The 22680-nt window shown below is 39.6% G+C and overlaps 1 protein-coding gene across 6 annotated transcripts; it reads left to right on the forward strand.

Annotated features, from left to right (window-relative positions):
* Positions 1-697: 697 nt before the first annotated feature.
* On the forward strand, positions 698-21716 carry septin7b (septin 7b). Of its 6 annotated transcripts, XR_012596098.1 has the most exons (15): positions 698-857; positions 4457-4550; positions 6259-6365; positions 8201-8301; positions 8451-8585; positions 13641-13758; positions 14726-14818; positions 14932-15028; positions 15239-15290; positions 15499-15627; positions 16433-16453; positions 17606-17741; positions 18375-18517; positions 18879-19025; positions 20409-21716. XR_012596098.1 is itself a non-coding variant. In XM_074652879.1 (14 exons), the coding sequence occupies exons 1-14, from the start codon at positions 792-794 to the stop codon at positions 20446-20448; spliced, it is 1332 nt and encodes a 443-aa protein (XP_074508980.1). In that variant the 5' UTR covers positions 699-791; the 3' UTR covers positions 20449-21716. The 6 variants fall into 6 exon arrangements, 4 of the variants coding, with proteins under 4 accessions (XP_074508980.1, XP_074508981.1, XP_074508982.1 ...); XR_012596099.1 differs by lacking the exon at positions 16433-16453 and having other exon boundaries at positions 699-857; XM_074652879.1 differs by lacking the exon at positions 18879-19025 and having other exon boundaries at positions 699-857.
* Positions 21717-22680: the final 964 nt, after the last annotated feature.

The raw sequence follows: 22680 nt of genomic DNA on the forward strand, positions 1-22680 counted from the left end.
AAATTACTACTACTACTACTACTAATAATAATAATAATCATAATACATATAATAATAATTTATAATAATTTATAATATTATAATATATTATTATATGAACCATATAATATAATATTATAAATTATTATATATTATTATAATAATATAAAATACTTTATAATATTATAATATGAAATCATAATAAGAATCTTTAAATAATTCATCATACAGTGAAGTGTTTATAAGTTTGAGAGTCTATATTTTTTAAAGTCACAAAAAAAATAAAGTAAAATTGGGGGTAGATAACTTTTATGTTGCATTTATTATATATATATATATTTTTTTCCCTGTTTGAACATCCATATATATATATATATATATATATATATATATATGAATGTTTGAACATCCATATATATATATATGTATATATATATATATATATATATATATGAATGTTTGAACATCCATATATATATATATATATATATATATGAATGTTTGAACATATATATATATATATATATATATATATATGAATGTTTGAACATCCATATATATATATATATGAATGTTCAAACAGGAAAAAAAAAAAAAGAAGAAAATTGTTCCACATAAAAAAGTATCGCGAGAACACATCATCAGGACTGAAAGAAAAATACACGTTATCGCGATACTTGATAATTTTCCTCCCTTTGTGATTCACGTAGAATTTACGTCAGATTTCCAACGTAAGCACGTTGAGCGCGGTAGCCGCTACGCAGCCTCGTAGTGCGTAGCTCCAGCTAGAAGTGGGAATGTCTGCTAGTTGAATGATCATCGGGTTGTTTGAGGCGGCAGGGAGCTTCAACGTTATGGGTGAGAGACTCCTTCACTCAGTTTACTGTTAACATTTATACACAGAAGCCTGAGCTGTAAACACACAAACTGTGGTTGTTTGTGTTGGATTGTATTTTTTAATAACGTCGCTAACGTGCCGTTATTTAGCTTCTTGTTGTCTGAGCAACCAACGCCCAGTCCACCGCCTCCAGTTAGAGGGGCTGAAAGCTAACTAGCAGCTAACAGCTAGCCTAGCTGCTAGCAGGCTGCAGAACCTAACGGGAGAGTCATTTCCTGCCTTTAGTCAGCTCTTTAGCAAAGCATTTCACTAAATCTGTGTGTGTTAATAGCTAACAAAAAACACAAACATGCTAAGGTGACATTATAATTGTTTTTTTTCAAAGCATGTCTACAATTATACTAGCAATTACCTAGCTAACTATGTTGGATTAAACAGATTAATGCTAATTTACTGCATGTGAGAGCTGTAGTGGCTGTTAGGCTTTTGCTTTTCATTCTCACTGTGCAATATCATTTTCCACTTGTGCAATTTTGTTAATGTATGATCAAATAAATATTACAGTTGAGTAGTCCATTAGATGCTGTTATGGAGCTTTCAATCATTACTCTTCTTGTCTTGCTGATGTTGCTGCTTTGACACCTGAATTTCCCTCTGGGGGATTAATAAAGGTTCATTTTATCTTATATCTTAACGTAAACAAATGCCTAACAGACTAATACACAGCCACTACAGCTCTCACATGCATTAATCTGTTTAATCCAACATAGTTAGCTAGTTAGTCTAATTGCTAGTAAAAAGTGGTCGTTCTCCCCTTTTAAAGAAGCATTTTTTGAAAAGAAACAGATGTACTTGCTATCTACAGTGATTGTATTCTTCATACTGTGGGAATATTTGACGTATATCTTAACGTAAGATAAGATAAGATATTCCTTTATTAGACCAGCAGTGGGGAAATGTTCAGTGTACAGCAGCAAAGGGGATAGTGCAAAAAAACAAGATGCATCAGCTAACACAGTAAAAAAAAAAAAGAGCTAAACAAAGTATAACAAAATATGATATATAATATTGTCAATTGACAGACTATTAACAAAATTGCACAAGTGGAAAATGATATTGCACAGTGAGAATGAAATTAAATTCCAAAATATCAGGTTATTGTCAGTTGTTGGTGTGTAAGTGGTCTACTGGGAGCAGTGCTGGTTGTATAAGATAAGATGAACCTTTATTAATCCCTGGAGGGAAATTCAGGTGTCAAAGCAGCAACATTAGCAAACAGAGTGAAACACAGGAGAGGTAAAGGTATACAAAAATTATAAAAACAATAATAGAGATATAAAAGATACAGAGTGAATGGGTGAACATAGAGTGTACAGTCCGTCAATAAATAAATATAGTATGCACATATGTAAATATTACATTTATTTATTGTACAGTCTATAAAGTGGTATATAGGATGTATAGTGTAAATTAAGTGTAAAGTGCGCCAGTGGTTAGAGTCCAAGATGGTTGCAGATAGTGCATGTTTAAAGTTCTTAAAGTCCTCATAGTTCTCGTATGGAGGTCCGCCTTGGCTGTGGAGCCTGATGGCTACCAGCATGAAGGACTGACCCAGGCGCTTTGTGTCGAGGGGGGACACGTCAAATATTCCCACAGTATGAAAAATACAATCACTGTAGATAGCAGTACATCTGTTTCTTTTCAAAAGGGGGGAGAACGACCACTTTTCTGTCATTTGTGTGGCCTAGAATGGGGGGCTGCATTAGTGTGTGTGTGTGATCAATAATTTGCTTAAACTGCCATGATTGGAGCATCTAGGTTAGGGCAAACAAAGCCAGAGAGCTGGAAGATGTGTCACGGCCAAGGCATAAGGAGGGCATGGCTTCCATCTAATCTGGATTACAGTGGATCTAGTACCTCAGAGATCATGTTTGACTTTTTTTTTTTTAAGTTCATTGGCTTCAGACTGTGTGACCCTTTTTAAATCAGAATACTGTACCTGGTGTTCGTCTCAAACTGAAACAACAAACTCAAACACTATTAAAATATCTGACAAATAGTCCTCCTCCTGTCACCACTTCCTTTGGCAGACTGACTTGTCAGACATTGCCGGAAAGGAAACAAGACAGCTGTCATTTTAAAAATGACAGTTAACGCAATTTCCTCTCAGCTTTTTTAGATTAAAAAAAAATCAGCTGTGATAAAAGATGACTGGTGGTGGCTTGCTAGTCAATTTATTGCCAAACCCAATATATAGTGATTCATAAACTGAAGCAGGAGGATGCTGCTGGGATTAAACTTCACATCCTGTAGGCAAATCCACATATTAAGTCATAGTGTCACACATAAGACATGTGGGCGGCTTTTGGTTGGCAGGAGATGCTCCAGAGTAAGAGGCAGAAATCCTCTCCTAGCCACGGGCAAAAAGAAAAAGCTGCAACAGTGAATGGGCCTTGCTTTATGGTGCTTCTGACATTAAAGGAGCAAGTGGAGTGGAACATGTACCACACTGGCCAAGTGTCTGTGTTGTTACAGTAGCCCAGATCATGAATCATGTTGCCTCAGGCTTCTCAGCTTGGGAAACTGATTCTGGAGACAGAATGGTTTGCTTGTCAGATGGCCTGAAATTGATTCTCTGTTGCTTTTTTTGTTTTTGTGCTCTCTCCCTTTGCTTTCTGACCCTGGAAACGCTGGCTTTTCCTGCTCATTGGGACCATGTCACATTGATCTACACAAAACAGCAGTGCAAACAGTAAGTATTGAAATTACCTAAATAACTGGACAGTATTTTTATTATTTTCAATCTTTCAGTACAGACAACCAGTGTCATGCAGCTCTGCAAAATATTATTTTAAATTTTTAGTCAAGACCTCAAAACTGTGTCCTTAATTACAATTTAAACGTGCTCAACACATCTAGAATATATCCATTTGATTTAATGATGTCATCTTTTTAGATTTGAATTAGAGATGTTGCGATATAATTTTGTCCTTCCCGATACCGATACCTGAACTTGCAGTATCTGTCTATACCAAATACCGATCCGATACAAGCGGATCGGTCCTCGCTACTAACCATGTATGGATGTGAGATGATTACTATCTTTGTTGTATGGCCTGGCTCAGGTTAAACCCTTTGTAAAACATGAACAAATACATACAGAGAATGAATCCAATGGAACTTGGCAACACTAGTGCTGCCCCTCGAAACGGAAGCCTTACATACTGTACATATCGCCGTTTCATTTGTTGGATTTTCCACTGAAATATTGCCAAATGGCTGACATTTTTCCCCGCTCTGACTACCGTTACACTCCCCACTAGCACGGACACATTTCCGATACTGGTATTGGTATGGTAACAACTCTAATTTGAATACTTTACTCAGTGTAATGTAATGAATGTAATGAAAACTGGAATGAAGCTGTCGAACACTGTTGGAAACAATGTTTGTCTAACTTCAAATCTACTGGAGGGGAACATTAGGGTTCAGGTGGTTAAAAGACTGGGAGTATATTTCAGTTTTGGCAGCGTGGGAATAGGGCGATAAAAGCTCCTTTTTTTTTAAGCTTCAGCAGGATTAGATTTCTTTGTGGATTTAATGTGTGTATTTTTTTTTACTGTCTTACAGCAGCAAAAGAATCTGGAAGGATATGTTGGCTTTGCAAGCCTCCCCAACCAAGTGTACAGGAAGTCTGTCAAGAGGGGCTTTGAGTTCACCCTGATGGTCGTGGGTAAGAACACGCTGCTCAGCCCTCTGTTTGCTCTTCGTTTATATGAATCATTTCATTGTATTTGTTGCGGTTGGCATTTTAAAGTCCTTCACTAGCAGTTTTTTTTTTTAAAAAGAGAGATTGTGTGTGTGCACAGTCATATCTATACACAAGGGACATGCCCCCAGCTTTGTAGTGTTAATTGCTGAGTCAGAAAGGAAGGGACCATTGCATTGCTGTTATTCTAATTAATCTTGATGTCAGGTCCTTGACAGTGTCTGCCAGAACAGAAACATTTGGGATGGATTTATCTCGAGCTGCACTCAGCGAATCAAAAATGGGAGGCATTCTTTTAAAAAAATGTCTGGATGTGGTGGTTGACACTCAGCCAAGATCCTCCTCGGCTGATCAGTCCCTGTTTGGAGGGAAAATGTTTCCTCGGGTCAAAACCATTTCCTGTGGTGGGACTGACAGAATTTACCCAGCATGCCTCTAAGAATAGCGCATCTCCCATTGCGTTCTACAACACTTTGCTTCTACAGGCGTTTTGCTTACAGTACTGCTGATACACTTAAGTTAAAAGTCAGTGTGCTGCCTTTTTATTGCTATTATTAGGTGCATCACATTAGAGCATCCTCATGACAAGGCACTTGGATTTTGCTTGCTTCCACTCTCTGCAGTGTCCTCTGTAAAAGCTGCTGGATGTGGACCAAGTGGTCCCCTGGGGCTTGTGTGAATGCTTCAATGTGTTTGCAACAAATAGCTTCATTTTGGGAATAATTTCAGAAAAGACACAAATGGCATTGCATCTAGCAACAAGGACAGTAGAGGAGGTCCTCTGGGCTCGTTGGTAGTTAAATGCTTGCCATTGTTTTTTATGGTATCACCCTCTTGCATGGACACACACACACACAATATTCCGCTTTTCTTGGCTCTGATGAGCTGCGAGCCCACATGTCCCCGTCGTGCAACGCAATGCGTCACCAGTGTGGTGTGAAAGAGGATGAAAGAAAGAGGAAGGGAAGGAGAGAGATGGGACTGGTATTACCAGCAGTGACTGGCACGCCTGCCCATGCCTCATGAAACACATGACCCGACAACCTGTTCACTTCACAGATTGCAGAGCAGCTCATTGCACAGGCCTGTCATCACTTCACACTGCAGTAAATTTAACAAGCGCATACCCATAGTACATAGTTACATGCCACGCATAAAATGTACGACAAAACAAATGCTACAGTGCGAGCTCCACACATTACCCTTTGACTGTAGCTCTGGTGTAAATGGTGGCTCGTTAAATATTGACTTGTGGCCGTCAGCCAAGGCAGGCAGTGTCAGTGGTCGTTTCCACTAATGATTCTTTTCATTGGGAGCTTGGAAACTGGGCACACAATGGCCAACCAAGCTTGAGAAGCCTCCCAGACCACACAGCCAGTCAGCTGCACATAACAAGAGCCATTGTCCGTGTTGTTTCCGTAGCCTTTTAACTGTTAACCCAAATGGATTAATGTCTTCTTGGGCAAATGTCAGTCTCATCCCCAGACCGACACATGGCCTTTGATTGTCTTTAGGATGTCAACAGTCATCTTTGTGTGTATATAATACAAGATATTCTATTCCAAGTAATGCAATGCTTTACAGTCTGGTCAACTTTCTAACAATAACATGAAGAGTACAGGTCACACTGTTCCTGAAATACTGAATTCTCTTCCTTTTTGTGTTTTTCCAGGTGAGTCAGGGTTGGGCAAATCCACGTTGATCAACTCACTGTTCCTAACAGACCTGTATTCAGGAGAGTATCCTGGACCTTCACATCGAATCAAAAAGACTGTGCAGGTACATTTTTGACAAATTTATATTATCTCTTAGCTGAGATGTTGCACACATTGTTTAAAACACACCTGCAGTGTTAGCCAAAAACAAAACCCAGATACACAGAAGTAAAATAGACAGTTTTTTTTAATGCAGTACTAAGTAGACCAAATATCAGAGTTGGAAATGTCATTGAAATGCTGTTGCACTTCGTGGTCGTGGCTGGTAAGATTCTCCAACCCACCAACAGCTTTGGCAGCTATTCAAACCATAATTGTGACCTTTTATTTGAAAATGTGGCCAGGACAGGATTGTTTACTGTCTCATAGTACATCTGTGTTAATGACATAAATGCCAACTTAATTATCATTTATTTCAATGTGTTCTCAACTATGTAGCTCCCAAATAAATTCACTGCTTAGGCTGCATCCACACTAATATGTTTTAGTTTTAAAACGGATAACTTTTGCTACATTTATGCCTTTGTGTCCACATTACTACTACTACTACTACTACTACTACTTTCGAGCCTGTAAGACGGAGATGTTTGAAAACGCTGCTCACCCCGTTTTAGTTTTAAAACTCCGGGTTTGCGTTTTAGTCTAGACGGGCAGAAATGGAGACCTTTTGAAAACAATGACGCAGTCACTCACTTTTGCTATTTGATCGGGTCTTATCAGTCATGACGTGTCCTTCCCTGATTCGTCATGCCCCTATCACTTGTCCCTTTTCCGGAATGAAAGAAATAACTTCAACCTCATCTACCACTGGCTAATTTCAACATGGATAACGAATTACAAGCGTTGCTGACCTTGTTGTCTATGCTAGCAGCTGTTGTGCAGTTAAATTCTGCATTTTATAATGCTACTATGCGCGGGAGGCTTTGCGACAATTCCTATGTCCTACAGCAACAGTAAATCTGCTTCCTGTTTACGCCGGCACGCGCATGCCCAGTGTACGTGAATGGTCATGTGATATGCGTTTTCAGGCGTGGTAGTATGGACAGAGATTATTTCTGAAACGGCGCTAAAACGCTCATCTGGACGGAGATCGTTTTCGCTTTAAAACACCGTTTTAAAAGGAGAATGTATTAGTGTGGATGTAGCCTTAGAGTCTTCTAAGATCAATACAGTAACATTAAACTTCTTGGCTTGCTAGTTAACGGTTACAGCAGCAACTGGACCATTAACAAACATAACGTATTATAAAGACAACATACATGAATGCACTGTTACATCATGCAAACTGATCAACAAAGAACACAGAAATAGCTACTCATCCCTCATTATCATCATGTTGTAAGGAGAAGAGAATTATGGCGTTTGGTGAGAAAAGTGTCTGTTACTTTTAGATTTATTTGTATATTGTGATGATGACGTTTGATTGACTCTTTAAGACGTGCATTAGTAAAACCTTTGGTTCTCATGATGACTCAAACAAGCCAGTCAGCCTCACTGTCCGCTCCTGCCATAAATTCCTTTATCTTCGTCTTCCCTAATTACACAACGTTGTCCTGAATCTCGAGTGTCTCAAGTGCTGCACTTTATCTGTCTGGCTCCTGACTGGCAGCATTGCTGTCTGCAGATGCTTGTGTGTATTTCTGGCTTCTCAGCATAGTTAGCTAATAGCACAGTGTGACATGGCGTGTTGCTACATGCTGCTAGTGTTGAGTGTTTTTTTTTTTTTAATGTAAAATATATGATCTGCGACGCTAAAGTTGATGAGATAATGATTTCACACTCCTCCTTTCATATTGTGTTTTCATTTTTAGTATTATTGATTAAACGGTTTGGTTTCAAAGGCACAGTTTGTAGGCAGAAGTAAACACAATGTGCCCTTTATTCTTTCTCTTGTGCCAGGTGGAGCAGTCCAAAGTTTTAATAAAGGAAGGCGGCGTCCAGCTGCTGCTCACAATAGTCGACACCCCGGGGTTCGGAGATGCCGTCGACAACAGCAACTGGTAAGGATCGCCACAACTTCAGCTCAGCACAGATAATATTCATCATTTATAATCCTTAAAAGCCTCTTCACCATCCCTAATTCAAGGGAGTTCTGGGTCTTTGTGGGGATTTGTCTCTTAACGGAAGCTGTCATTTGTATATTATGCAGCTGGCAGCCAATCATCGACCACATAGACAGCAAGTTTGAAGACTACCTGAACTCAGAATCCCGGGTGAACAGACGACAGATGCCTGACAGCCGAATCCACTGTTGCCTGTACTTCATTGCCCCCTCGGGACATGGGTGAGTCTGGGAGACAAATTCATAAGTCAATTAATACTTTTTTATCGTGGACGCTTTTATTCAGAACGCCAGTGAGAATCAAGCTCTTGAATTGTTGCTTCAGCACAAGGAGATGGATGTGGGGAATGAATAGGGCTCGAGAAGGGAAACGTTCTGAAGTGGAAGGGGGAACCGTGAGAGGAAATGAGTCACAAATAGTGTAATGAGGGAAATGAGCGGTCAAAAGTGCCCCAAAGGTCACAGAAGCCGGTTTGTGACTGGAGTTTACAGTCAGTAAAGCTCTTCCTCTTCCTCCTTTTAGCATTATCAGCAAAGCGCTGAACTCCTCACTGCTTCTGGAACAGCTTGGTGGCCAATGGCATGAAGCTGTGGTCATGCCAGGCAGCTCCTGAGTGTGCAGTAGAGCTGCAGCGATTAATCAATTAGTTGTCTATAGGGGTGTCACGATTTGACTTTCACACTTTCAAATTCTTCTTTAAAAAGAGAACTGAACGTCAAAAATCAGACAACTACAGTCTACAATATAAAAAGCTGCATCTTCTCAATATTATCTGTGACCCACCTCAGTACATACTCATTACACAAAACAAAACCTAAATCCTTCTGCAGTGCATTACAAGTGTGCTGTAATCTACAAAAATACGGTTTTGTTGTCATTTACTGTCAAGCTTGTTTCTCTCCTCTTTTTTCCCCTCTCTCCTCTGATCACTGTTTGTTGTTGAGGGCAGAGCTTTGGACAGTCTGTGAGCAGAGCAGAGAGACGGTGCTCGGCAGCCCGCTAGCTTGTTGCTCTCGCTACCAATATCAGCTGCTCTGATTTAACAATGTTGACTTGAAAAAACGTGCTGGTCAGCTGAAAGCGGTGGAGATGCAGTGACTTAATGTTAAATCAAGTAAGAGTAGAAGAGCTATGATGAGTAATGAAATTAACTAACTAAAGTTTGCTATCCACTAGGCTAATTCACGCAGTGTAAAATGCCATAGGTATGTGCAGGGCCTATTGAAAGAGGCTGGGACACAGGCGGACATGGGTCATGGGGTACGGGATATAAGATATGCGAAGAGTAACTGGAGCTGCGGTCGTGCGTTGCGATTCGCTCAATTTCAGCGAGTGCAGACCAGATTTTACTGCGCATGTGTTGTACCCCAAAGATATGACGCGTTGATGGCGCGGGACATCTCCTCTTTCCACCCTCTTTGGGCATTTGCAGGAACTGCCCTAGTATCGTAGCGACAGGGACGGCCCACATTTCCCATCATGCCTGCCTAGTCCTGAGTGCTGGACTGAGTAGTTTAAGTGTGCTGTTATATGTTCCAAAATTCAATTGTAACTTTTGTTAGGGTTTGTAATGTAATGCGTCTGATAAGAGCATGGTGCTGGTAATTGTGATTTTTCTTTAGTCAAGCTGTATTTTTCCTCGGACACACGGTAATAGGCGGGGGTGATGAAAAATTAAATAATCACAGGTCCTGCTTTTGTTTTCAATGATCGAGATCGGAAGCTAATTTGATCGATTCCCGATTTAGAATTGAAACCATGACACCTGTAGTTGACAAACTATTGAATTAGTCATCAACTATTTTGATAGTTGTAGTTATTTTGATCTGTTTGAGTAAGAAAAAAATGTCAAAATTCCAGCTTATTAAATGTGAATATTTTCTGGTTTCTTTACTCCTCGGTGACAGTAAACTGAATATCTTTGAGTTGTGGACATAAACAAGACATTTGAGGACATCATCTTGGGCTTTGGAAAACACTGATCACCTTTGAATTCACCATTTTCTGACATTTTATAGACCAAACAACGAATCAATTAATCGAGAAAATGATCAATAGATTACTGAAAAATGAAAATAGTCGTTAGTTGCAGCCCTAGTGGTGCAGTAAATGTGTCTTACTCTATCTCCTACCACTACTCCCCCCCCAGGCCATTGCTGTAAATGATAACGTGAGACTGCTTGTCTTGCAAAATAAGGGTTAAAACTTGTAAAAAGGGAAAAGAGACGCTGGCAAAATGCCCAGCTGATGATACTGATCGCCAAATGTTTCATAAAGAGATGACTGTGTGGAATTTTAACTGTAATGTTTATTATTCACAAGCCGCCAGGTCTTCTGCAGTTACTCATCTCATCTTCCTTTTAAAGAGGTCTACGTGTCTTGCGTGATGCACTATTCAGTCGAAGAGCAGAAAGTGTGGGAGTAGTAGAAGTTGAGAAACTTCAGAGGTTATTTCCTGCCCTGAAAAAAAAGCCATTGCTGGTATTTGGTTAATAACACATTAAAATGCATGTATGGGTTTAAAAATGATGCTAATATGAAAGCTTGCCCCTACTTGAAGGGCAAAACGAGCCTATGCTGTTTGCTATTGTAGGGCAGGATAGTGTTGTTTTTGTCTGCTGTATGGAGCTACCTAATTTGTGTACAGTATATGCAAATGTCCACCGTGTGCTCACATGTCCTTGAAGCTGTTGACATGACTTACTGTAAACAGCGAAGAAGCCTCTGTCCTCCTCTCTCCTTGTTTTTTTTCCTCTTCCTCGGCCCGTCCGTCCACTGTGAGACATTGTGTTTGTACAAGCCTGTCCTCTGTACCCACACAAGCTGTACTTCAGCCTTGAGGATGGGCAGCACATGTCCTCATACACACTCACACATACAGCGTCCCCTCATAACACCAGCTGACTGCTCTCACACAGCAGCACAATGACCTCCAACACTGAGAGATTGTGAACATTGAACTCTCAGCTGAATTCTGGTGTCTGGGTTTTCTTAGAGGTTTGAGGACGGTGACTCATTAAGGAAAATATCACCCACATCAGTCTCTGTTAAATCGTTAAACATGACCTTCCCTAAACTGTGGTTCAACCCAATTATGAGAGAGGTTTTCTGATATTGCAAACATCTGTAAGTAGAGAATGTTCTCAGTTTTGGACTGACACAGTATATAGAGTGAATATCTTTGTGTTTTGGACTGTTCGGACAATCAAGACATTTGATATCACTGTAGGTTTCTGGAATATTGTGATAGGAATTTGTCACTGTTTTCTGGAATTTTGTCAGATTAATTGAGAAAATAATCTGCAGATTAATTGATAAATAATAATTGTTAGTTGCAGTCCCAATATAACAAAATACTCTCTTTTCTGTTCAGTTTGTTGTGATTTTTACATATATGTAAGGGCTTCACAATTAATTGAAATTTTATCAAAATCGCAATGTGGCTTACGGCAATTTTCAAATTGCAGAACTTGTTAAAATTGCAATATTTGTTAAAGGCAAAATGTGTGGCAAAATACAATTTTAAATTAAATATTGTGGTGCTGCAGAGATGTCCTGGCCTACACATCATATTCTACAGACTTAAGAAAACATCTTTGTTTGGTACAGGTCCCTGCAAAAATTACACCATAATGATTTTAATGTTTGTCAGAGAAAATGAGAATAACGATGTATAAAAATATCATCCCTCTAATATCGCAAATCATATTGCAATTACAATGTCAGTCAAAATAATCGCTATTAGATATTTTTTTTAAATTATGCAGCCCTTATATACATTGTCTCATGTTCATTTTTGCTAGATTATTTTCGTTCTCACAAAATATCGTCACCCTTTTTGTATAAAACAGTTTGGGAAATGTGCTTGTTTAGGGTTGATATTGGTTCCCTCTCAGTAAAGAGATTTCTCAGGGACATGTTTCACATAGCCTGACGGGTGCTGAATCACACTGAGGTTGATGTTTTTTGGGGTTTCTGCAATGTAGCTTGACAGCAGCAAATTCTTCTGGTCAGTTTGTGCAGCAGTAAAAACTCCAGACTAGGGCTGCAACTACCGATTATTTTCATTGTCGATTAATCAGTCCATTATTTTCTCGATTACTGGATTATTTGTTTGGTCTATAAATTGTGAGAAAATGGTGAAAAGACATTCTCAAATGTCTTAGTTTTGTCCACAACTCAAAGAAAATCAGTTTACTGTCATAGAGGAGTAAAGCAACCAGAAAATATTCACATTTAAGAAGCTGGAATCAGACAACTTAGATATTTATTTCCATAAAAAATTACTCAAACCGATTAATCGATTATCAAAATAGTTGAAGATTAATAGTTGACAAATCGTTGCAGCTCTACTCCAGACCTTCAGGGCTGTTTTTTAATGTCATTTATACATAACTTAGTGTGTTTTATTAAGATAGATATTGCTGATATAATACAGGTATGAAATATTGATATCAACCATCAGTGTTGTGGTGTTTTTTGATGTGTACTACCACAAAGGGTTTGCTGATGTGCACTTTATGTGACTGCTCCATGGACCAGTTGTCATTATTTGATGGTATTTAATGATGCTTTTAGTCTTCAGTGCATTTTTTAATCTGATAAATTGAGAACCGGTGAAATAGTTTTTATTTTTGCTCTTCTTTCTGATAAAATCAGTTGCTATCAGCTGTTGCATTCAGGTTCAGTGTCGGTGCAACCCTGTGCTGTAAATTGACCTGCCTGGCTGTTGGCGACATGACAAACATCCCACTCTCAAAACTAACAGCATCAGATTCTGCTTCGAGGCAGAAATCACCTCAGAGGGATATTTCCACTGTGCCCTCAAAGAATCAAATGAAGATGAATATATAACAAAATACAAAGTTAAATGTAAAACTTTAACTCAATAAATCAGTGATGTGAAATGTTATTTATTCAGCTCAAAAACAGCCATGAATAGCGTCGCTTTTTCACGACTACCACGTCATTTTCTCAACATTACAAACATCAGTAATGCAGTGTTACAGATACTTTTCTTTATTTGGGATAGCTCTACTTATCCTTGTGTTGTCTAAGGAAGCCCAAAAGAAACATGATCAAATGTAAATCCAGAATTCCTATACTCCTATGATGAGAAGGAGTAAGAACAGTTTATTTCATTATTTTGTACTTAAATGTGCTAGACAGATTTCAGATATCAATACTAAGTTCAAGGTACAGGGCAATTCAAAATGTTTTTTACGCTGGTTGCCGTATCCAGTTGAGCTACAAACTGTGTCTTTATCTCCACGCAGACTGAAGCCATTGGATATTGAGTTCATGAAACGGTTGCATGAGAAAGTCAATGTCATCCCGCTGATCGCCAAAGCAGACACCCTCACCCCAGAGGAATGCCAACAGTTCAAGAAACAGGTCAGTGGTTTCCACAGCTGCATACTACTGCAGAAAAAGTATCTGAGAGCGTTTTTTTTTTTTTACTGTGGTCATCGGTATGATGGTGAGAGTGTGCATCACGAAGCAAAGCCAAATATAGTAGATCCTGTTTGGTTTTACAGTTGTTTGTACAACGGTGTCGCCGCACTGTGTGGAAGGTTTTCTGTGAAGTATACATACACATAAATACAAAAAGAAAGATGAATAAGTAGTTCTTGTAAGATGGAACATTGCAAACAGTTCCATTTTGCAGTGTGCTTTTGTGTGATATATCTTGCTTTATTACACACACACAGCAACATCTTTTAACCAGTCATACTAAGTTTGAGTTGTTTGAAATTCATTTAAATTAGGAACATATGCAGTAACAGTAGAACCTTCAGTGACTACGTTTACATGCACAAAATATTCTGGGTTTTGCCCTTATTCTGCAAAAGACAATATTCCTCCTAAGCTGTTTACATTGCTCATGAAAATTAATATTCCACTAATATTCCCGTTTACATGCAGCCGTGCATACAGGCAAGAGACCGCGGGGCCGTGTGCCGCAAACTTCCATAAAAACACAGATTGAAGCACATATGATGAAGATGCAGTAATTTATCAGTAAGCCTCACTCTAAACAAAGAACTAAACAAAGAAATAGATTTCCAGCACCGTAAATCCCTCATAGTAGCTTTACTGCTCAATTTTGCACTAAAATTATTAACTTCTCCTCCATATATTTACCGTAGACTGATATTTACAGAAGAAAGTAAAGATATCTGCTTGCTGTGATCGGTTGTTCCTCGTCACATGACATGCGGTGCACATTGCTACGTTCCAAAAGTTGGAGCTATTTTTATCTTGGGGTGCAGCCGTCGCACCCTGATGGCGTTGTTTTGTTTAGCCATTTCCAATTAGCTCTGCCAGGAGGTTACTAAAAGATCTCACCTTTTCCTGCTAGATCATGCGGGAAATCCAAGAGCATAAAATCAAGATCTACGAGTTCCCCGAGACAGATGACGAAGAAGAGAACAGGCTGGTGAAGAAGATAAAGGTACCGTATGTCAACCTGGGGGCGTCATATTACATACACGTGCTGCTTTGTTACAAACCCAGATACTCATACACTTAACGTATTAATAACGCCACATGTTTTTGTTTTGCTAGGACAAGTTGCCACTGGCTGTAGTAGGAAGCAACACCATCATCGAGGTGAACAGCAAGAGGGTCAGAGGGAGACAATACCCCTGGGGGGTTGCAGAAGGTATGAGTGTTTAGTTACTGAAATATTACCACAGTGAAAAATACGGATTAGAATGTTGTGTAAAATATCTAAGCTAAGGAACTGAACATTACTTACAGTATGTTCCCACGTTGCCCTGCTTGTTTAAGTCCTTGGTGTCTGAGGTACAAACAAGGTCACATATATTTTTTTCTGATAATTGTCTCACTGACTTCTTGTTTTCCATTCTAGTTGAAAACAGTGACCACTGCGACTTCACCATCCTCAGGGATATGCTCATCAGGTACTGAAAGAAACCGATTTACAGTTAATAAACACTTTAATCAACTAGGCAATAAATAAACAGACTGTTAATGTGGTTTCTTATAATATAAGATATAAATGAATATCTGTTATTGTTCAACTTGGATAGTGTTGTAGCTGAAAGACCAGTTGAAACATTACTCAGAGCATTTTGTAAATATTTTGAATTCTTTGTCGTCCCTCCCCAGAACTCACATGCAGGACCTGAAGGACGTGACAAACAACGTCCACTACGAAAACTACCGCAGCAGGAAGCTGGCTGCTGTCACCTACAACGGAGTGGACAACAACAGGGCTAAAGGTCAACTGTGCACCAAGTAAGTCCTGGACAACATTAGAGACAGGAGTTGTACTCGAGGCAGGCAGGATAGGTTCACTTCTAAGTAATGTTATCCAACGACCTGCAACCTAGGTTGTGTAGAATAGAACAGGAACTCTGGATTGCTGGTTACGGGTCTTAAAAAACTTAAATTTAACTTGGTGAACCTGCAGAAAAATCCCGATAAAGCAACCAGACTGACATGTGGTCTGTAGAAAGTGATTGCAGATGGCTGAGTTGTTGTCTCACTATTTACTCCTATCCTAATTTATTCAGGTATTTAGGTTTCAGCTAAGTGGAAAAGTCTGAGTCGGGGGGAGTTCATTCATCGTCCATTCGTTCTCTGTTTGTGATGTTTGACAAACACTCAGTGATTTTTGCTTTCGTTGCAGCCTCTCACTGCACTACTTCGCATTAAAATCATAATCTTCATAAATCTTCAATCAAAGCACCACGCTGCTTTCTCATTCACGTAGACACAAGCAAACGGCTAACTCACTAAGCTAATTCCAGCTCTACAGCTGAACAGAGGCCTCACACTGCTCATGCTAACACACACACACACACACACACACACACACAGCTCAACATTTGGCCATCTCTGCTAATGTATTTGACACCCAGCTCACAAAGCCCACAGTGTTATTTTTTCCAAGCTTTGCAGTGAAAAAGTAGCTGAAATCACAGAAACACGTCTGTAGTTTTTATTTTAGTGCATGACCTCATTATTGCATGCTGTGTGTGTGTGTGTGTGTGTGTCTGCGTGTGTGTGCGTGTGTGTTTTGGTTGTATGTGTTTTTTAGACATGACACAGGTGAAGGAATGTAAGTGGTATTTTTTTTTCTATTATTTTTGAGACCCTTGTGTATGATGTTCATTTCTCTCTCCTGTTCCTCCTCTCTCCCTCGCTGCCTGCATTTGGGTGTTTTCTGCCCTCCTTGTTGACTTAGGTCTGCTTCTCCCACCTCGTCTTCCCCCTATCAGTAGATATTTCCAGGAACAGCGGGAGAAAAACTGTGAATTGCCTCACTTATGAATGTAGTTTGACAGCTATGAATGTGATGCCTTCATTTCTTTTCCCAACAACAAAGCCTTTAACTGTTTCCACTATGTGTATTCATTGCTGCTTCCACTTGCCGTTAGCCCCACTTGGAGCCTAAACAGAGACCTGTTGCCTACATGAAATGTATGTAGTGGTTAAGAGTGATTATAAGACGGACGCCATAAACATTTTGCTGAAATTACTTAAAGCTACAACATAGAACATTTTGGCATGAGGTGAATGTAACTGTAAACCAGCAACTTTCATGTCGGGTCTCTGTACACTAACACTTTAATGAAACATCCTGACGAGCTTTACTAACATTTAACCCACCACCTGCACTAACAGTCAGTGTTCACAGGTTCTTTGCATCAGCTTTTGTTTTCTTCCTCTGCCTCTCAGAAAAGCCTCATGGTTGGTTTGGTTTCCTGTTCCTGTCAGAGCCTTGTTGGATCCCGCCATTCCTAAAACTTTACCTCTCGCTCTTGTTTCCTCCCCCGACGTGATGTATTTCTCGGGGAAATTAGGGCTAATGTTGTCACGATACAGTCTGAGATTTGTATAGAAATCCTACTGGACAGATTTCAGTCAGTTTGTCGTCTGTCTGTCAGCTCTTGGAGAAAAATCGTGGCATATTTTACTCTGACCTGTTTGGTGAAAGTAAAACATGCTCCTCATGCTCCGTTTTTATCTGCACGCAAACATATTCAAGAGGAGAGGAAATGCTAAAATAAGATTTGGGTCAAAGAGGTTAAACACACTAAATTCAGTTTTATACTCTCAAGACTGAAATTCTACTGATCGTGACAACTCTAATAACGGGTGACATTACTGTTCACAATGTATCATCAAACTGCTGAGTACACCGATGCCTGTGATGCTCTGTAGTGCTGATCTAAATGTGTGTGTGTGCGCTCCATCTCTCCCCGTGCAGGAGTCCCCTGGCCCAGATGGAGGAGGAGAGGCGAGAGCATGTGACTAAGATGAAGAAGATGGAGATGGAGATGGAGCAGGTGTTTGAGATGAAAGTCAAGGAAAAAGTGCAGAAGCTCAAAGACTCTGAAGCAGAGGTAAAACACACACATACACACACACACGCACACATACACACAAACACACACACACACACACCTGGTTGAATGAACACTGCGGTATTGTGAAGTTACTCATCTGTCTGAGCTCCTTCCTTCCTCTTGTGCTGACGTGTTTCAGCAGTTAGAGGTGTGAGTGAGCTTTAATGAGTGTGTTGTTGAATTGTGTAAATGGATGGTTCCGTTTGCAAGTTTCCTCTTTTGTGTTTTACTTATTTAGAGTTAGAATTCACATGTGTGTAACATGCACACTGATCATGTCTGTATTAAACAATATCTGTTGATGGAACCACTGATATGTTTTATTTAGGGCTCTCAGAGTTAACGTGATAATAACGCAAATTTGTTTTAACGCCACTAATTTCTGTAACGCATTTATGCAACTTGCGATTTTTAGGTTGTAGCGTGCTCCGTTTTAAAGCTTGAGTGAAGATACAGGCATCAAATAAAACTAGGAAACCAGTGTTACTGAAGAGGGTACTGTATTGTGTAAAAAGCTCTGTAGTCCACATGTTTTGCAGTGCTGTGTTCAGTTTTTTGACTGCATGTGTGACATTGCTTTTAGAAACAAATTACCGACGTTCTCCTCTGTCCTGTCCCGTCTCTCTGCAGCTTCAGCGACGTCACGAGCAAATGAAGAAGAACCTGGAGGCTCAGCACAGGGAGCTGGAGGAGAAGAGACGCGTGTTCGAGGAGGAGAGAGCAAACTGGGAGGTCCAGCAGCGCCTGGAGCAGCAGAAACTGGAGGCCTCCAGGTATAGCAGAGCAGATAGTGGAAAGATCATGCAAATAGTGATACCAGCACCAAATTTGGCACGATGATCCCCGAGGGGACACTTGGCAAATATGAACGATTGGCCACTTGAAAATCCAAAGATGAAAGCCATCTTGAAAATGGCCTGCTGATGATGATTTCTCTCATAGAAATCCATCTACTTGGTCGATTTGAGTGATCTTGGTGTCAAATTATGTGTTTTTCTATCATGCTGGATCTAATTTGGATAGTTTTAACAATTTTTAACTGGGTAAAGGGTAAAGATGGCAGATTCGTTGACTCTATGAAATGTTTGGAGCTAGACATCACACAGAGACTCTATGTGTGCTACCCTCACCTAGTTTATCCCGTGAGCCAACACGGTGTTCCAAGGTGTGGCCGTTGCCGTGCACTAGCACTTCTAGGAGCCATAGGTGAGAGTTGAGAGAGTAGTGAGGACCAGTGCCAGTAGTCCATCCTGGAGGATGAGGCTGACTTCTGAAACAAAGGTATTACCATTACCACTAAGCCCCTACACCTATGGCAACAGCAGCTATTGATATCTACAACAGTAGGCCTACAATCCTATTGAGCCATGCGAACACCGCAAAGCAAAGACTCACCGGACAGACAAAAAGTAAGAAAAAATGTATTGGAGGATGTTAAAGCTGTACAAATTAGATCAAGCATACCAGAAAACATATAATTCTACATCACAATCATTGAAATTGAAAACACATAATTTGACACTAAGATCACTCAAATCGACCAAGTAGATGAATTTCTATGAGAGAAATCATCTTCAGCAGGTCAATTTGGCGGCCGTCTTGAAATCCATCTTGAAAATCCATCTTGGATTTTCAAGTGGCCAATCGTTTATATATTTGCTTAGTGTCCCCTCGGCAATCATCATGCCACATTTGGTGCTTGTATCACTTTTTGCACGATTTGACTGAAAAATTTATGTTACCAGCTGCACTAGTACAACTGACACTCACCGTCACACTGTTCATGGTTCAGCCGTCTATATTAACAAACCCAAGCACTTAAACTCCTAAACCATGCACCGATTCATCACGCACTATGAGATTGACATCAACCTTAAAATTAAGTGGAAGATAAATGCTGGGCTAATATAGAGTAGTGGCACCGTGTGGCCGTCTGACACTTCTGCAGAATCAGAAACGTGTTTATTGCCAAGTTTTCACATACAAGGAATTTGCCTTTGTATTTTGGTGCAGAACAGTCACAATACACATAGAAAGAGAACAGAAAAAAACAAGTACTGCAAAAGACAAGAATCATAAATATACAACAGAAATTTACAATGTAAAATATGTCAAATATATGTTTAAAAATGAAAGTGCTGTGCAGTGTTTAAAACGAAGTGGATGGGATGTGTAAATATTGACTGTTGGCAGAAGGATAGATCGAATTTTCTCTGCTTAAAAAATGGGCTGACAGAATATCTATAACTAAACTGTCAGACAGACAGTCTGACAGTTTAGTTATAGATATTAGTTATATTATAGATACTGGTGATTCCCTCAGTGTCGGAGCTCCACTCTGCTCTTCTGGAGGTCTGAAAAACTGTCCGTTGAAGCAGCACCTTGCATTCATACATTCAGCACTTCCTTGTTTTTTATTTATTGTGTAACAAGTTATGACTGTCTCTGTCATGCTGAAGTTAAGCAACCGCTATGTTCACATTTTTGTTGTTATAAGAATTCTTTGCAATAGGAATGCTGCGTATTTACATTATGCTACAAACAACAGCAGCGTCACGAGGCGCTGTGCATCTATTTGCTACAGGTAGAGCTAATTAAATATTGTTTAAAACATTGCCTCTGATTATACAGTATATATGTGTGTTTGTCTCTCGTCTCCCGTAGGACTCTGGAGAAAAACAAAAAGAAAGGCAAGATCTTTTAAAAGACAGTCGGCAGGACCACCCCAACTCGAGTTATTTTTGTTTGCCAATGTTGCCGGTCAGGACACCAGTGTGTGGCACTGACATCACCCACCTCCTCCTCCTCCTCCTCCTCCTCCTCCTGCTCCTCCTCCTCCTCCTCCTCTTTCTCCTTCTCATTCTCCCCCTTTCTACCCCCCATTCCACCCTCCTTGTCTCCTGTCCCTGCTCTGTCTGCCAGCACAGCTGTGCTCCTGCTCCCAGCCGCTAGAGGGGGTACTGGGGGTATTATGGGTGTGTGAGGAGGTGGAGGGGGTCTGAATGTACGGTCAGATCCACCGCCACAGAGCCTCCCCCCCCCACGCTGCCTCGGGACTCATCATCAAAGCATAAAAAAAATAAAAAACATTTCAGAACGGCCAAACCCATATTCTTATTTTTATTATTATTATTATTATTATTGATGTTATTATTATTATTATTATTATTGTTGTTATAACTGAATACTGTCCCCGCCCCTATTTGCTGCTCTCTTTCTTTTTTCACCCCAAGGTTGCTTTTAAATGACTGATGTGTACAGTTTTATGGAGAGCAAAGACAAAAAAAAAATCCCCATGAATCATGTCTGACTGTTGTACAATCAAGTTCTGGTGAATTCTATTTGTTTACAGGAAAAATGAAAGTAACCGTATATGAACATTAACCTGATCTTCCTTCGTGTATTAAAGTAAGAAGAGGACAAGGCATTAACTAATCCTTTTTGTTTTGAGTGTATCTGATAAACCTTTAACCCTCCTGTCAGTGCGACTGAAATAGGTGTCAACAGGAAAACCAAGAAAAACAATAAAATGCACCTTGGGCCTTTTTTTATAGATTTTAAAAAATGGGTTTTTTTTCTGAAATGTAACGCTTTCTTTCTCCTCTGTGTTTAGCTATTTCCACTAGCCTTGGACCACCATTTATAACGTCATAAGTGTTATATTTCACTTTAGTTTATTTTTATATATACACCGAGCCAGCCGAAGTAATAACTTCTTTTGTATGTTTAGAAAATCCTCAGAGACTTGAGAGCAGCGTCCACTGTTTAACAGAAACACTCTTTCACAGAGAACAGTGATCCATCGATGCTTTAAAGAAAAAAAAACAATATTTCAATCACTCTGCGGTAACGATCTGTGGAAAATGAAGAGTCAACACCGCAATTTGCTTTGGCTATGTACTCCATCTCTGTATTTTTAATTTTATTTTTCATTTGTATTGTACAAAGTCACTTAATAAACCTGTGATGATACTGAGGAGTGAGATGGGTTCATTATGAAAACTGGTGTGGACACTTTTTGTGAAGCGATGATACATTCTCTTTGTTTTACATGATACTGTTTTTATATTTAAATATTACTGTTAAAGGGGAACACCACCTAAAGTAACAATTCCAATATCCTATTTCCATGGCCTAGGAAAGTTCAATCAATATTTGTGAGCTACTCTCGCAAAGCCAGAAACCAGAGAAGTCAGTCTCAAACTTGTGATGTCATCAAGTATAAAGTCTGGAGCTGCTCCATAGACAATGACTGGGAGACTGAGGCTTCATCCGAAATCACATACTATACACTACATACCCAATATGTGTGCTATCGTTCAACATACTTTTGCGTGAATAAACAGTATGTTTCTTTTCAGCTGTAATTTATGTTGTCACTTCTTAAGAGCATCCTTGCTGGTTGGAGACGCGTAACCATGGTAACCCATTCCAATCTCATGTGGCCAAAACGGGAGAATCAAAGTCTGAACTAATTTTAAATGTATATTATGCTTAGCAAGGTGACATCTTATACTTGCAGTTAAATTGAAGCGTTACTGAAGTCACAGAGCTCTTCGTCAACGTCCGTTGCCATTATGAACTACCGCATTGCATTGTGGGATATTTATGCCGCCGTAGTGTCCAGTGTTGCATACTGTAATTTGTCACCGGAAATAGTAATAATAAGGTTTCGGACATACTAAAATATCTCAAATACTGTTTTAGCGTGCTAAATAGCATGTTAATGTGGAATTTCGGACGTAACCTGATTTTGTGGAACCACAGAATGTTTGTTTTCTTTTCTATACCCAAATGAGCTTTATTGTGTTGTAGTGTTATCTTGTGAAACAGAAAATGTTCCCACATACTCAGAACATCCCCCTGAGTGCTCTCAGTGTAATCTCCAACATCTTTCCCAATTCATTGTCTATGGAGCAGCTCCACACTTTTTAGC

The sequence above is a fragment of the Sebastes fasciatus genome, chromosome 12 (assembly GCF_043250625.1).
Source record: "Sebastes fasciatus isolate fSebFas1 chromosome 12, fSebFas1.pri, whole genome shotgun sequence".
In the NCBI taxonomy this organism is placed as follows: Eukaryota; Metazoa; Chordata; class Actinopteri; order Perciformes; family Sebastidae; genus Sebastes; species Sebastes fasciatus.